The 18,071-nt window shown below is 36.5% G+C and overlaps 1 protein-coding gene across 1 annotated transcript in view; it reads right to left on the bottom strand.

Moving 5' to 3' along the window:
* SLC39A9 (solute carrier family 39 member 9) overlaps positions 1 to 18,071 on the bottom strand; it is a 50,472-nt gene that overhangs the window by 19,031 nt on the left and 13,370 nt on the right. The window contains exon 2 of the mRNA XM_001500384.6: positions 11,848 to 11,956. Coding sequence (XP_001500434.1) covers positions 11,848 to 11,956 — 109 coding nt within the window. The remainder of the gene's footprint in view (positions 1 to 11,847; positions 11,957 to 18,071) is intronic.

The raw sequence follows: 18,071 nt of genomic DNA, 5'->3' as shown, positions 1-18,071 counted from the left end.
TTTTGTTGATTGTTTTTAATTTCTTAACTTCTACTCAAAGCTTATAACCTTTATAGCTCTCTATCATATACTTTTTTTTTTCTGGCAAAGACTAACAGTTCTTTACACTTGACGTGTGTTTTCAGTAATAATTATGAAAACTTCTACTTAATTATGATATATTCTGTTTCTCACATAAAAAAGAAAACTTGATCATAGTCAAATGTACAAAGCTGACATTTTGAAGAAATGTTAACAAATCTTTGATCAAAATATTACTGTGTTTCTGAAAGAAAAAAATCTATTATAAGTTAGGAAACTAGATTTCTTTAGCAGATAAACAGTGCGTTGGTGATGTTAAATTCCTGACAGTGTACACCATGTAGCAGAGTCTCATTAAGAGGGTAGCTTCAGAATAAGACTGCCTGTGTTCAAACTCTGGTCCTGACACACTGGCTGAGTACCTTGGACAAGTTATTCAACCTCTTTGTGGCTCAATTTCCTCATGGACAAAATGGTGCCTGCCTCAGAAGGTTGTTGTGATGATTAGAGAACATATGTGAAGAGTTTCACGTAATACCTGGTATATGGTAAGTGCTCACCAAATGTTCAAGAACATAGTTATATATTAAATAGAATTAACCTGGTAGATCCATTTTCAAACCTCTTACGTTAAATATTTGACCTGACTATCTGGTCAGATACAATACTGAGCAATAAAACAATGCTGGGAGAAAGGGAGAGGAGGGAGCAGGGAAAAAGCAGAGACCAGACATTTTAGCAGACAAAATAAGTAGAAGAGATAGGCCTTACTAGTCCACGATTGTTCATGTTTCAGAATCCTGAGAATAAAGTATAACAAGAGTTTTAAAAAGCTCTGCTTTTATTAATGAATGACAGGACAAGTGTTAAAAATAACAGCAGATTTAACCCTCTCCTTTTACTTAGATGTAGAGCAAAAAATGAGAGAGAAAGACGTAAGATTCTTCTCTAAAGAATCTGATACATGGCATTCTCGGACAAATTAGTAGGATAATCTATATTGAATCATTCCTGATGACAGTTTTGATGATTACCCCAACAGATATGAATATATCACATTTATATTTAGGTCTTTGACCCAATAGCCTGCCTTCCTAAACATACCAATTCTCATGTTCCAGAGAATTATGGTGCTTTCAAATTTTAGTTCCATGGTAAACAAGGACTGTAGTACTCAATAAACTATGTTCTTAAAACTTGTTTCTATAGAAAGACAGTTTTCTCATATGAATGCTGATAATCATCTAATTCCAGTGATTTTAGAACTATAATTAAGGAGAGTATGTGAGAGGTTCCCTTTTACATGAATTAGTATTTAATAACGCTCATTAAAGTGTCAGGGCACTCACCATGGTATACTGAGCTCTAAAAAAATATCTGTTAATTATCATAATTATAAAGTCCATAGAAGAACTAAAACATAGGCTGTAACATGTAAACAAACTCCTTTCTTGAAGTTTAGAGAAAAGTTGGCATGATTTACAATAAAGAAAGGGAGGGAAAGGGTGAGGGGAGAAAAAGATAACGTAGCAGAAACTAAAGGGAAGTGTCTAAGCTCACTGGTAGGAAGAGAGATGTGGAAAATCTAGAGACAGCTTAGTTTAAAGCTAATATCACGGCTGAGCTACCTCAAAAAATTTTTAATAAAGTGGGTATTAACACTTTACTTTATAAAAAGAATAATGGGACTTCTGGTGCTGGCCAAGATGGAGTAAACCCACTATAGCCTCAATCACACACTAATTACAACAAGAACTCTGGAGGAAACACACAAAGAACCACCACCTGAGGATACAAAGAGTAAACAATAGCAAAAGGAGAGAGGGCAGCAAAAACTTCAAAAGAAAGCCTGTCCTTCTGGCCAGAAGACCAGGAAGAGGGCTGCTGAGAGGTGTTGGTACAGAAGGAAGCTTCCTCTTTTTTCTTTTTCTTTCCTGCTCTTTTTTCTTTCCCAGCCCTGCCTTGAAGGCAGTCTCAGTTGCAGAACAACACAGGCAGTTAAAATCCCAAGAGAAACTCCATCTTTCTGGCCAGAGTAACTGGAAAATGGGCCCCAGTGGTCTGAAAAGTATGACGGGAACTGAGGATATTCTGTTCTTTTCTCCTGTCACTTTGCCCTCAAGGCAGCCCAAGTTACACAGAACTATGCAGTGACAGCACAGGCAGATAAAACTCCTAGAGAAACTCCACCTTTCTGGCCAGTGGACCAGGTAAAGGGTCCCCTGGAAGCCAGAGAGTGTGAGAGGAATACTGGAGAGGAAAGAGCCAAGTGGGGTTCCCCTAATCTTGTGTATCAATGGCACAAGTCCCAGATTCATCCCTGAACTCTACAGGGACAGGACATACCCAAAGCAGCATTGCAGAGGCTTTGAAAACTAAACTAAAATTGGAACCATCACCCAAAAAAGGCAACACAGAATTGTCAGTCTGAACCCAACCTGGTTAACTGCCTGCTAAAACAAAACAAATAAACATTCTCCAGAGGATTTTGAGAGGACCCAAAGTCCCAAATTATAACACTAAAAATACCCAATAAACAATTCAAAATTACTTGCCACACAAAGAAACAGGAAAACCTGACCAACTATCAAGAGAAAAGACAATCAACCCAAACCCAAGAAAACTCAGATACTGGAATACTCAAAAGACTTTCAAGCAGCTATTATAACTATGTTCTCTGGAGTAAAGGTAAATACACTTGAAATGAATGGATGTCATCTGAAGAAGCAGAAACTATAAAAAGGAACCAAGTGGAAATTTTAGAACTGAAAAATATAATATCTGAAACAGTAAGTTCACTGGATGGGCTCAATAGCAGAATAAAGATGACAGAGGAAAGAAACAATGAACTTAGTTACAATGGCAGAGTTGAACAGTACCAACAGAGATCACATGGCTCACAAAGTCTAAAATATTTAGTATCTGACTCTTTACGGAAAATGTTTGCTGACCCCTGGTCTAAACATACCAATTAGAAGACAGATCAGATTTTAAAAACATGATCTAATCGTAGGCTGTTTACAAGAAATCCATATTAAATGTAACAAATGACATACGTAGGTTAAAAGTAAATGGATGGAAAAAGATATACCATGTAAACACTGATCAAAAGAAAACTGGTGTGGCTATGTGAATATGAGATAAAGAAGACTTGGGAACAAGGAACGTTACCAGGGATAAAGAGAGACATTATACAATGATGAAAAGGATCTGTTCATCAACACGACACAGCAATCCTAAATGTGTAGGCAACTAGCCAAAGAGCTTCAATATGCATAAAGCAAAAGAGAAATCAATGAAATAGAAAGGAGAAAAATCAATAGAAAAAAAGTCAATGAAATCAAACATGGTTCTTTGAAAAAAATAAAAAGGCATTGCTACAAACATTAAACGGATAATAAAAGTTTACTAGGAACAAACTTATGCCCTATCAGGCTTTCAGTGGATTTCTCAGCAGAAACCTTACAGGCTAGGAGAGAGTGGAATGATACATTCAAAATTCTCAAAGATAAAAACTTTCAGCCAAGAATACTCTATCCAGTGACAATATCCTTCAGATACGATGGAGAAATAAAAACTTTCCCAGATAAACAAAAGCTGAGGGAGTTCATCACCACAAGATTCCCCAGCCCTCACAAGAAGTGATTAAGATGGTTTTCATACCTGAAAAAAAAGAGAAAGGGTTTACACCACCTTGATCAAGGAGATAAATAGGCAGACAAAATCAGAAAATTGCAGCTCTCTATCAGAATAGGTGAGCAAACAATTATAACATTAAAGATAAAGGGAAGGAAAATATAAAAAATAAATATAATCTCATCATTTTAACCACAAATTCACAACACAAGATGAAATAAGTTGTGATAACAACAACGTAGAAGGGGAAGAGGAAAGGGAGGGAAACTGTTTAGGCTAAGGAGATAAGAGGCTATCAGAAAATGGACTATCTCCTCTACGAGATTTTTTATATAAACCTCATGGTAACCACCAAACAAATAATCAGAACAGATACACAAATGATAAATAAAGAGAAAACTGAGAAAACCATCACAGAGAACTACCAAACTGAATTGGTAGTCCAAAATACATGGGACGAGAAACAAAGGGAAATACAGAACAACCAAAAATCGAGTCATAAAACGGCAGCATTAAGCCCTCATATATCAATGATCACTCTAAATGTAAATGGATTGGATTCTCCAACCAAAAGACATAGAGCAGCAGGATGGATTAAAAAACAAGACCCAACAATACGCTGCCTCCAGGAAACACATCTCAGCTCTAAAGACAAACACAGGCTCAGAGTTAAGTGATGGAAGATGATACTCCAAGCTAATAGCAAAGAAGAGAAAACAGGTGTTGCTATACTTATATCAGGCAAAGCAGATTTCAAGATAGAACAGGCAATCAGAGATAAAGAGAGGCAGTATATAATGATAAAAGGGACACTCCACCAAGAAGACATAACACTTATAAACATATATGCACCCAACACAGGAGCACCAAAGTACATAAAGCACCTATTAACAAACCTAAAAGGAGATATGAGCAACAACACAATAACAGTAGTGGATCTTAACATTCCACTTAAGTCAATGGATAGATCAACCAGACAGAAAGTCAACAAGGAAATAGTGGATTTAAATGAAAACCTAGACCAGGTGAACTTAATAGATATATACAGAAACACTCCATCCAAAAAGAGCATAATACACATTCTTCTCAAGTGCACGTGGAACATTCTGAAGGATAGAGCATAGGATGGGAAACAAGGCAAGCCTCAATAAGTTTAAGAAGATTGAAATCCTATCAAGCATCTTTTCCGATCATAATGCTATGAAACTGGAAATCAACTACAAGAAAACAGCTGGGAAAGTGACAAATACAGGAGACTAAACAACATGCTACTGAACAAGCAATGGATCATAGAAGAAATTAAAGGAGAAATCAAAAAATATCTGGAGACAAATGAAAATGAAAATACATCATACCAACTCATATGGGATGCAGTAAAGCAGTCCTAAGAGGGAAATTCATAGCAATACAGGCCCACCTTAAAAAACAAGAAAAATCTCAAATAAGCAATCTTAAACTACACCTAACAGAATTAGAAAAAGAACAAAGCCCAAAGACAGCAGAAGGAGGGAAATAATAAAAATTAGAGCAGAAAAAAATGAAATTGAAACAAAGAAAAAAAAAAACAATAGAAAGGGTCAATGAAACTAAGAGTTGGTTCTCTGAGAATATAAACAAACTTGACAAATCCTTAGCCAGACTAAGAAAAAGAGAGAGAAGACTCAAATAAGTAAAATTAGAAATGAAAGAGGAGAACTTACAACAGATACCACAGAAACATAAAGGATTATAAGAGAATACAGTGAAAAACTATATGCCAACAAATTGGACAATCTAGAAGAAATGGATAAATTCTTAGACCCATACAACCTCATAAAACTGAATCAAGAAGAAATAGAGAATCTGAATAGACCAATCAGAAGTAAAGAGATTGAAACAGTAATCAAAAACTTCCCCAAAAATAAAAGTCCAGGACCAGATGGCTTCTCTGGAGAATTCTACCAAACATTTAAAGAAGTTATTTTAATATCTACCCTTCTCAAACTATTCCAAAAAACTGAGGAAGGCAGAACACTTCCTAACACATTCTATGAGGTCAACATCATCCTGATCCCAAAGCCAGACAAGGACAACACAAGGAAAATTACAGGCCAATACCACAGAAGAACATAGATGCAAAAATCCTCAAGAAAATATTGGCAAACCAAACACAGCAATACACTAAAAAGATCACACATCATGATCAATGGGATTTATACCAGGGACACAGGGATGGTTCAACACCAGCAAATCAATCAATGTGATACACCACATTAACAAAAGGATGAATAAAAACCACATGATTATCTCAATAGATGCAGAGAAAGCATTTGACAGGATCCAACACCCATTTATGATAAAAACTCTTAATAAAATGGGTAAAGAAGGAAAGTACCTCAACATAATAAAGGCCATATATGACAAACCCACAGCCAACATCATACTCAATGAGGGAAAACTGAAAGCCATCCCTCTGAGAACAGGAACAAGACAAGGGTGTTCACTCTCGTCACTCTTATTCAACATAGTACTGGAGGTTTTGGCCAGAGCATTAGGCCAGAAAAAGAAATAAAAGGAATCCAAATAGGCAATCAAGAAGTGAAACTCTCGCTGTTTGCAGACAACATGATCTTATATATAGAAAACCCTAAAGAACCCATCGGAAAACTATTAGAAATAATCAACAAATACGGCAAAGTGGCAGGGTACGAAATCAACTAACAAAAGTCAACTGCATTTCTATGCTCTAATAATGAACTAAAAGAAAGAGAACTCAAGAATACAATCCCATTTACAACCACAACAAAAAGAATATAATATCTAGGAATAAATTTAACCAAGGAAGTGACAGACCTATACAATGAAAACTATAAGACATTATTGAAAGAAATGGATGATGACCTATGGAAAGATATTCCACGCACATAGATCAGAAGAATAAATATAGTTAAAATGTCCATATTACATAAAGCAATCTACAGATTCAGTGCAATCCTAATCAGAATCCCAATGACATTCTTCACAGAAATAGAACAAAAATGCTAAAATTCATAATGGGGAAATGAAAGACCCTGAATAGCTAAAACAATCCTGAGAAAAAAGAACAAAGCTGGAGGCATCACAATCCCTGACTTCAAAATATATTACAAAGCTATAGTAATCAAAACAGTATGGTACCGGTACAAAAACAGACACAGAGATCAATGGAACAGAACTGAAAGCCCAGAAATAAGACCACACATCTATGGACAGCTAATCTTTGACAAAGGAGCTAAGAACATACAATGGAGAAAGGAAAGTCTCTTCAATAAACGGTGTTTGGGAAACTGGACAGCCACATGCAACAGAATGAAAGTACACCATTATCTTTCGCCATACACAAAAGTTAACTCAAAATGGACCAAAGAGTTGAAGGTAAGACCTGAAACCATAACACTCCTAGAAGAAAATATAGGCAATACACTCTTTGACATCAGTCTTAGAAGGATCTTTTCAAATATCATGTCTACTTAGATGAGGAAAATAAAAGAAAAAATAAACAAGTGGGAGTTCATCAGACTAAAGAGCTTCCAAAAGGCAAAGAAAACCAGGACAAAATGAAAAGACAACCAACCAACCGGGAGAAAATATTTGTAAAATCATACATCCGACAAATAATTTCCAAAATATATAAAGAACTCAAGTCAACAACAAAAAAACAAACTATATGATAAAAAAACGGGCAGACGATATGAGTAGACATTTTTCTAAAGAAGATATGCAGATGGCCAATAGGCACATGAAAAGATGCTCAACATCACTAATCATCAGGGAAATGCAAATCGAAACTATCCTGAGATATCACTGTACATCTGTTAGAATGGCTATAATCACCAAGACAAAAACTAAATGTTGGAGAGGATGTGGAGAAAAGGGAACCCTCATACACTGCTGGTGGAAATGCAAACTGGTGCAGCCACTGTGGAAAACAGTATGGAGATTTCCCAAAAAATTAAAAATAGAAACACCATACGACCCAGCTATCCCACTACTGGGTATTTATCCAAAGAACCTGAAATCAACAATTCAAAGAGACTTATACACTGCTTTGTTTATTGCAGCATTATTCACAATAGCCAAGACGTGGAAACAACCCAAGTGCCCATCGACTGGTGAATGGATAAAGAAGATGTGGTATATATATAAAATGGAATACTACTCAGCCATAAACAAGGACAAAATCATCCCATTTGCAATAACATGGATGGACTTTGAGGGCATTATGTTAAGCAAAATAAGCGAGACAGAAAAAGACAAATATCATATGATTTCACTCATATGTGGAAGATAACACATGGATAAAGAGAACAGTTCAGTGGTTACCAGAAGGGAAGGGGGTTGAGTGGTGGGCATAGGGGTAAAGGGGCACATATATATGGTGATTGACAAATAATGATGTACAACTGTAATTTCACAATGTTATAAACTATTATGATCTCAATAAAAAAAAAAAAAAAAGGCAGACGTGAAATAGAGAATAAAAGCCCAGTGATGGTAAACAAGAAGTTACAAAACTTAAATTACCTTAATACCAGGAGTTAGAAAACTTCTAATACAGGATAAAGAAGTGCACTTAAAATTATTTGACTTAAGATACTTGAAAGCTGCGAGAATCCATCTCAAAAACATGAACAGTATTGTACTATCTGGAATTTTATGTTTTACTTCATGTTACTTTATGTAAAAGAAACTTTTAGAAATTACAATTTAATAAAATGTGAAAAAAAATTAAAAACTACTCTGTGAAAGACACTGTTAAGAGAATAAAAAGACAAGCCACAGACTAGACGAAAATATTTGCAGGTCACATATCTGATAAAGGACTTGTATCCAGAATATATAAAGAACTCTCCAAACTCAATAATAAGAAAACTCAATTTAAAAAATGGGTAGGGGCCGGTCCCGTGGCCGAGTGGTTAAGTTTTCGTGCTCTACTTCGGCGGCCCAGGGTTTTGCTGGTTCGGATCCTGTGTGCGGATATGGCACCGCTCATTAGGCCATGCTGAAGCAGCGTCCCACGTACCACAACTAGAAGGACCCACAACTAAAAACATACAACTATGTACCGAGGGGTTTAGGGACAAAAAGCAGGGAAAAAAAAAGAAAGAAGATTGGCAACAGTTGTTAGCTCAGATGCCAATCTTTAAAAAAAAAAAGGGGGTAAAATATCTGGTTTCACCAAACAACATGCAACAATGGCAGTCAAATGCAGGAAAAGATGTTCAACATCATTAGCCATTAGGAAACTGCAAATTAAAACCACACTGAGATACCACTACTCACCTATTAGAATGACTGAAATAAAAAACTAGCAAAACAGACAACACCAAGTGCTGTCTCAAGGAAGAGAAATCAACTAGAATTCTCATATATTACTAATGGGAATGCAAAATGGTACAGCCAGTATGCAAACAAGTTTGGCAATCTCTTATGAAGTGAAACACACACTTACCTATATGACCTAGCAATTCTACTTACAGGTATGCAAAAGAAATAAAAACTCATGTTCACACAAAAACCTGTACACAAATGTTTCTAGTAACTTTATTCATAACCACCAAAACTGGAAACAACCCATACATTTTTTTAACTAGTGAAGGAATAAAGAAACTGTGGTTCATCCAAACAAGGGAAGACTACTCAGAGCTATAAAGGTACAAACCATTGACACACAGAACCATATGATTACTCTCAAATGCATCATGCTAAGCGAAGAAGCCAGACCCAAAGGCTACAAGATTACATTTACATGACATTCAGAAAAGGCAAAACTATGGGGACAGAGAAGAGACCAGTGGTTGACAAAGGCTGGAGTGGAGGAAACGTCTGACTACAAAGGGGCAGCATGAGGGAATGTTTTTGGTGTGACGGAACTGTTCTGTATTTGGATTGCAGTGGTGATAACATGACTATGCATTTGTCAAAACCTGCAGATGTGTATACCAAAAAGAGTTAGTGTAAGATATATACATGAAAATAATAAAAAATTTAAATAATGGCTTACAACTGGAGACTAATCTATGATGAAAGGTTAAAGAGACTGTAACGCTTATTTTTAGAAAAGCAGGTTGTTGTTGTTTTTTCTGCTTTATCTCCCCAAACCCCCCCTGTACACAGTTGTATATCTTAGTTGCATGTCCTTCTAGTTGTGGGATGTGGGACGCCATCTCAACGTGGCCTGATGAGCCGTGCTATGTCCGCACCCAGGATCTGAACCCTGGGCCGCCGCAGCAGAGCGCGCGAACTTAACCACTCAGCCACGGAGCCGGCCCCGAAAAGCAAGTTTATAAAGCACACTGTATCTGTTTTCAAATGAGTCTGCAAAATTATTCTGGGCCAAAACCAAGAAAACTGAAAATAAAGGAACGCAATCCAACATACAGTAGCTAAATTTAACCTTAAAATTATACCTGAGATATGTTATGTGAATTATATCTCAGTAAAACTTATTAAAAGAAAAAACAAAACAATACTTGAAGCACTTCTTCCTTCTACCTCAGTGTTTCTCAAACTTGTCTGATAAGCATCGTTTGACAACTTGTTGAAAATAGATACTCCCAGGCCTCTTCCCCGAGACTCTGATTCCAGTAGTCTAGGTTGGGAGCCAGGAAATTATACTTTTAAAATGCACCCCGCCCTCAAGGAACTTTTATTATCAGACAAGTTTAGAAAACAATTGCTACCCATAGTTCTTTCTTAGCTACAATGCCAAGAAAACAATTTTAATTGTCTATTTAGTCTCGGTGTGAATGTTTTCTAGTATACCAGGATAGTGATCTCTACAGTGGAATAATCACACCCAAAAAAATTCAGGACAATCCACCGAGATCTGAAAGAAAATACTAACCTATATACGTTTACGTTAAATCTCATAATTCAAAAGTTTCTATTTTAGGAGTGTGTTTTATAATATACACAGTAAACCAGTACAATAGTGCATGTATGTCTTTTTTCCCCCAACAGGATGTGTGATCAAAAAAGAGTGGAAACTATTGCTTTAAAGGATCCTGATTTATTATTTTTTCCCATTAAAGCTGATCAATCCTCAGCCTCTGTCCTATTTTGCAATGAGACCCTGACAATCCTCAAATATAACATCTGCCACCACTCTCTGCCTACCAAACTCCATTATGCTCATATTCACACCCAAGCATAGGCGCATCATCACTCTGGATAAAGGACACAGTTCCTTTCCCCTACTGAGATCTGAAAATCTATTTACAGCCATGTGTCGCTTGACGAGGACAAGTCCCGAGAAATGCATCATTAGGCAATTTCGTCATTGTGTGTACACCACAGAGGGTACTTACATAAACCTAGACGGTATAGCCTACTACACACCTAGGCTGTATGGTACTAATCCTATAGGACCACCTCTATACGCAGTCCTTCGCTAACAGAAATGTTCTTATGCAGCACATGACTGTATTACATTGTAGCTAGTAAGAAATTTGGAAAGTGCCTACCTCTTTATACTATTCTTAAAGTCCAGTAGACTCTTGGCATTTGAAGATTCAGCTCACCAATGTAAGAGCTGTGGTTTCAATCCTTCACAGGTATCTGTGAAGTTTCATGAGAAGGAATAATCTGATTTTGCTGAGTCACAAATTTGAATCAAGTATGCTTTTAAGCTGGTGTGAAGGATCAAATTATTTCACAGGTGAGTGAACCAAGCTGATAGCCCAGCATCTACCCTCACACAGCTACACTGTTCTCCACTTGTTTTTATTAGGGTCAGGAGAGGCCTCTTTAATTTTTTAGTTATCCTTTACTGTAGGGGTCCTCACAAAGTTTACTATAAAGAGTCCTTGAATCCATATGTATCTATCTATTTTTTCAATTAAACAATACTAAAAACATAATCACTATAGTGTAGGATCTGGGCAGTTTTTGAGTGGGCATCAAAAAAGGACTATCATACATAGAAAGACTGGAATTCACGCATTATTGCAAATAAATCTTAAGTTGTATTCACGACTTGGGGCATTCAATTCACAAACTGCTAAGGATGTGTTCAATGTCAAAGATGCCAAGAGATATGTTTTAAGAACTTTTCTCTGGGTAGAATTCTATGGCAAACATAAGCCGTGTTCAGAAAAAACACCACCAAGTTTGTCCTTTCAACCCTCCATGTCAATAACATATCTCAAAGAAGGCCCTTCTCTCTCTCACCCTCGAGAATATCTTCATAAAGTGCATGTACTCCTTCCGGCACGATGACAGCCAGTGCAGTTCCACAGAGAAGGCCGGCACCCAAAACAGTCACCAGCTTTAGTCGCTCCTGGAATGAAAACATAAGAAGCTGTTGAGAAAATTGATGAATGAATGGGAAAAAGTTTCTGAAGTATCTGTAATCAAGATTGTGAGCTGCATCATTTGTGAAACCAAAATCTACAATGGCCAGTGAAGTTGAAAAAGGGTCAGCTTCATGAATAATTAATGCCAATTAAAAAGAGGAGATGCCATTTTTAAATTTACCAGATTGGCAATGATGTGGGAAAACTTGTCTCCTATGCATGATAGGGAAGAAATGAGCACACTTGTCTAACACTGGAAGGAATGTGAGTTGTTGCAACCTATCGGGACCACAATTTGGCAATTTAGATTTAAAGCCTCAAAAATGTGAATTCTTTGATCCAGCAATTTCACTTGTAGAAATTCATCCTAAGAAAAAAAGAAAGAACTATGCAAAGATGACCACTGCATTTATTAAGAGTGCAAACCTGAAAATAACCTAAAGGTCCAAGAAAGGGGATTGGCTAAATAACTTATAATACTTCATCACAGTACCACAACTCTCAGCCATTAAAAATTATGATATAGGTCTATTCATGGATTTAGAAAGCCATGATGTATTGCTATGAGGAAAAAGCTGGTGGTAAACAATATATATTGATAGTCTCATATTTGTAATAAAAACTATACACATAAGTAGAAGTATAAATTAAACATTATCAAATTTTGTACTTTATAAATTATAAACATAATTTGTAATATGTAATTTATAACAATTTATAAAACACTTAAAACTGATCTACAATGAACATGTATTACTTATACAATTTGAAAAAAGCAACATGTTGAGTTCACTAGTAAAATGTTCTACGAGGTTCTTTTAAACCGCTTTATTGAGGCAGGTTGACATCCAAAAAGCTGAAGATAGTTAATGTATACAACTTGATGTGTTTGGAGATAAGTATACATCTGTGAAACCATCATCACAATCGGTGCCATAAATGATCTGTAGTTTTAATCTAACTTCATCTCAATTACTTATTTTTACCCAGACTTCTTTGAGAGATTGCCTCCTGACATATAAGATATAAAAGATTATGTTTGAAAATGTCTTGAAGCAGTGGTGTACTCTATCTATATGGCTTCCTGGAGTCTTAGCAGTATGAAAAATGATCTTAAAAACTACAAGGGGGTAATTATGTATGTTGCTTATCAAAAAGTTTCAATAATTTAATGGTGTATCATGTACTTCAGTTTTCTGTTTTACTTTCTTTTATGAGGTTAGCAAAAATAATAGTGGCTATATTACCTCTGATATACTACTGAAAGTATGACTGTGAGGCTGGAGGGATATATATATATATATACTGTCTCTATAGGAAATGGGTTCTTAGCTGAAAGGCTGGTTGAAACTTTACCCTTTCCTTGTTTGGGAGGAAGGAAGCGATCTCTGCCTCAGTGTCTCTCTAGTGCAAACGGGGAACTACAGCGGCAACATCAGCACCTCATACTTGCTGTATATCAAGAGGGGGGTTCCCCTCACCCCTAGCACACAGGTCAGGTCAGCCCTTCAGACATTCAGGATGGCCATTATTAGCTACTCACAAACTGAGTATTCTGAAAGCAGCCAGTGGTTGGGGAACTGGCTCGGGAGACAGAACTGACTCCATGTCCAAACTGGTTAACAACTCAGTACCTCAACTTTTCTTCTGTAAAATAAAACTATTGCTATATATCTTGTGAGTATAAATAGGAGGTAATAGGAGAAAGTGATTGAAGCACTTCAGAAAAATGACACCAAACAACTGACGTTACTATTTTAATATTTAATACTGAGCTATTCTAAGAGTCTTTGTCTTTTCCAAGTTACTAAGCTCACTAAAGCACTGCTAATCACAGCACTCATTTGAGACAAACTGTCAGAGCACGGAGAACACAAAGGGAAACTGCTCTACTCTGTGTAAGGTGACACGGTAATTAATTATCTTTTCATCATTCTCTCTAGCCAATTCATAAAAGTCACCTTTGATTTTTTAAAATAATTCATAAATGTTAAGTTTTTCTCCTGAAGAAGGACAAAAATAACAGTAAAACTGAACTAGAGTGGGCACACCATTTCATTTTAGGGATTTGGTTTCAAAACTCCATAATTCAAACTACTGAATAAATTGCTAGGGAAGAAAATTGTCCTGTCAGCATTTTGACTATGTTCTACTCTGGGAAATGGAAATGAAAGATGCCCCTGCTTTGCTAATTAGGGGAAGATTAGAAGTGATGAAGGGATGTACCTCAAGGAGAAAGAGCTGATTGCCCTCAAGAATTATATGGGTGGTAGCTCACATCATACACAAAAATTAATTCCTGATGGATTATACACCTAAATATAAAACCTAAAACTCAAAAGCTTCTAGAAGAAAATGTAGTATATCTTTGCAAGGCTGGGGTTGGCAAAATTTCCCAGTGAGGACACAAAAACACAAACCATAAGAGAAAAAAACTTCAACATGAGAATTTAAAACGTTTGCTGATCCATTAAGAAAATGAATAGACGTGCTGCAAACTGGAAGAAAATATCTACAATACATGTATCTGTGGAGGATGCTGTGGCAACACTGTCCACATCAGCCCCCTTTAGGTCAGGGACACCTGTTCCCCCAGCAGCTGGGAGTGTTGCCTTCTGATGACTCACAGCTGAGTCCCTCTGAGGACTAGACCGTGGGCCAAAGGGAAATGACTAACCTAAGGTTATATTCGCTCTCCCAGGGCAGTCCACACCCAATGACTAATCCACTAGGTTGTGTGGATGGAGGTACAAAGCCCAATCCTCTTGCCTCAATTCAAGATATCTCTGAAGGGCAATCCAGTTTCAGAGCCTGCTGTGGGGTAAGCTGAGGCCTCTATTGCAACTGAATTACAGTTCAACTTCTCCATCTGCTTAATCCTGCTCATTCTTTCACAGCGTTATTCCCAAGAGCACTCTTCAATAAACCTTCTGCATGCAAACCTCCTTCTCAGAGTCTTTTTTCTGGGGAACCCAACCTAAGACACTGACAAAGGGCCTGTATTTGAAATATAAAAGAACTTCTGCAACTCAAAGAGAGACACACACATACACACACACACACACAAAAAATAAAAAATGGATAAAACATTAAACAGATACTTCACAAAAGATATATGAATGGCCAATAATCCATGAATAGGTGTTCAACATCATTTAATGAAAAGGAAAATGCAAATTTAAACTATGATGAGATACCTCATCACACCCACTAGAATAGCTCAAATTAAAAAGATTGACAACACTAAGTGATGGCAAGGATATAGAGCAACTGAAACTCTCATGCATTCCTGGTGGGAGCATAAAATGGTACAACCACATTGGAAAACTGGCAGTCAATCATAAAGTTAAACCAGAGATTCCACTTTTGGGTATTTACCAAGAGAAATGAAAATGTATGTCCACAAAAAAACTTGCACAAGAATGTTCACAGAAGCTTTATGAATAATAGCCACCATCTGGATCAGATGCCCATCAACAAGAGAATGGATAAACAATGTCCATCAACAAGAGAATGGATAAACAAATTGTCGTATACTTATACAATGGAATACTACTCAGTAACAAAAAAGAATAAACTACTGCTACATTCCGCAACACGAATGAATTTCAAAAACATTATCCTGGTGTTTGAATGAAAGAACCCTCACACAAAAAGAGTACGTAGTGTATGAATCCATTTATGTAAGTTTAAAAGCAGGCCAAACTAATCTCTGGCAATAGAAATCAGAAGAGTGGCTGTCTCTGGCAGGAAGAGTTAGCGGGGGGATGCAGTGGCAGGGGTGATTAACTGGAAAATGGTATCAGGTTATTTTTTAGGATGATGGAAATGTTCTAAATCTAGATTGGGATGTCAGTTACATTTGTATACATTTGTCAAAATTCATCAAACTGTATTAAGATCTGTACTTTTACTCTTTAAAATTACATATTTATAAAAAAGTTACCTAGGCAGTAATTTACTCAGCCAGGTCCTTTGAAAAGATTCATTTTAGAACTATTCAATTTTAACAAAGCTTTTTCATGGCAGCCCTTTGAAACCAAGGTCAGAGGTCTATGTAAAATACTAAACGGCATTTCTAAAATTTTTCTTAAATTATCTCTTCTATCATTCAGATATTCCTTAAAAATCAATCATCACAATTTTATGTCAATAATTGCATGGAGAAACCAGTGGTGTTCACAATTCTGGATCAATCAACAAATTCACTAGGCATTTACCAAGTGCTTTATAATATTCTACACTGGAGTCACATGAGGCACTACACTGAGACAAGTTTTAAAGGCAGGAGCAGAGGTGAGTTTTTGAGGCTGGTATACCACAAAATTAAGACAAAGGTGAAGTAGCAGCATTTAAGATAACTGAGGGATGCAGACCATCCACAATAACTTAGACATCTATGGGTACTTCAATCAAAAACTTCAAATCCATAAAGAAAGTAAAAAATAATTCTCCTAAACGCTGCCTTTTAAAATTTAATTAATTGTTAAAAATCTAATATTTTTAGACAGTCTTGCTTCCAAATGAAATTAACTATAATTCCATTCACTTACTTACATGGACCAATGAATATTATCTATTGCAATAAATTTTACAAGAATTTCCCAAAGGCTCTAGCAAGCTAGGAAACAGCTGACTCTCCATGTGCAGCTAATGCCATTGCAAAGAGATCATGGTAAGTCTTTAAAGTATAGTCAGGAAATTCCATCTCTTTGTTAATCATGTATGAACAATTAAATGCTCTTAGCTGAAACAAGAATAGGAGCTTGGTCCAAATTTTTAGAAGGACACAGTAAAAATTTTTATTGATCTTTAGACACATACTGTAACAAGGATACTAGCTACCAAGGTTATCAACAGAGAATCCAAGTGTAAGAACTGCAAGGGGCTCACCCAGTGGCGCAGTGGTTAAGTTAATGCACTCCTCTTTGGCAGCCCAGGGTTCACAGGTTCAGATCCCAGGCATGGACCTACACACTGCTTATCAAGCCATGCTCTGGCAGCATCCCACACACAAAATAGAAGAAGACTGGCAGAGACGTTAGCTCAGGGCCAATCTTCCTAAAAAAAAAACTGGAAGAAAATGTAAAAAATGATCCTCTCTCAATATAGATGGAGAATCAAAGGCCAAAGATGAGAAATGATTTGCCCAAGATCACACGGCTAGGCTAGTTAGTGGCAGAAGCATGATTAAACCTGACATTGCAGTCTGCTACCCTGCACATTCCAAGACAATGTCCATCACATGACACAATACATACAATCCATCATATAAAATTTACTTCTGAAAAAAAGATAACAGTCATACATCCTCTTTAAATAGTGTGAGTCAACAGAATTCCTCAGCAACATCAAGAGGAAAACCAAAATTTACGATTACTTATAATTGTTCTCTATTGATAATTTCTAAAGGTCAGATGGCAAAATAAGAGAAATGACAATGTAATGAGCTTGCCTAAGGTTTTATTTCTTCAACGGAGAGGCCTATTCTTTATTCTGAGAATAAGTCCTACCTATGTCTTAGTCTTAAAATGTCCTTTCTTTTAAGAAAGTGTTGGTGATGATAGTTTTTGTTTTTATTTTTAGTGTCCTTACTTGGCAAAATTAAAAGCAGACAATCCTGTACCAATTCTCCCTAATTTCAAAAATATTACTGCCCTGTGAAACCCAAAAGCCTGGAAAACCCAGATCTACAGTGTAAGCGTGAGATCTGTACATGCCATTAAAAAATACAGAAACAAAGAATTTGAGAATTTGTAGGAAGAGATCATCAAGGTAAATCTGAGTGAGTCACCTAGCTGTGCAATATTTCCTTGGAGGAAAGGCAATGTGAGCTAAAATTACTATATGATGTTTTCAGGTCATTTCGAAATTAAGTAAAGCACATTTATTTACCAATGAAGTTAAACATCCGCAGAACACTATGTTTGCTTGTCCCTGTAACCTTCCTCCAAAACTAAGTTCTGTGAGGGCAAATTTTTGTTCTTAATTTATTGCTCAACCTTCAATTTACAGGACAGTATCTGTCACATAACAGATTCTCTCTAAATACTTACTGAAAGGATGAATTAAATGCCCGGCAATGCAAGACATGAGGGA

Source organism: Equus caballus, chromosome 24 (genome assembly GCF_041296265.1).
Source record: "Equus caballus isolate H_3958 breed thoroughbred chromosome 24, TB-T2T, whole genome shotgun sequence".
Taxonomy (NCBI): domain Eukaryota; kingdom Metazoa; phylum Chordata; class Mammalia; order Perissodactyla; family Equidae; genus Equus; species Equus caballus.
The sequence above is the reverse complement of the archived record's forward strand: the minus strand, read 5'-3'. Positions and strand labels throughout refer to the sequence as shown.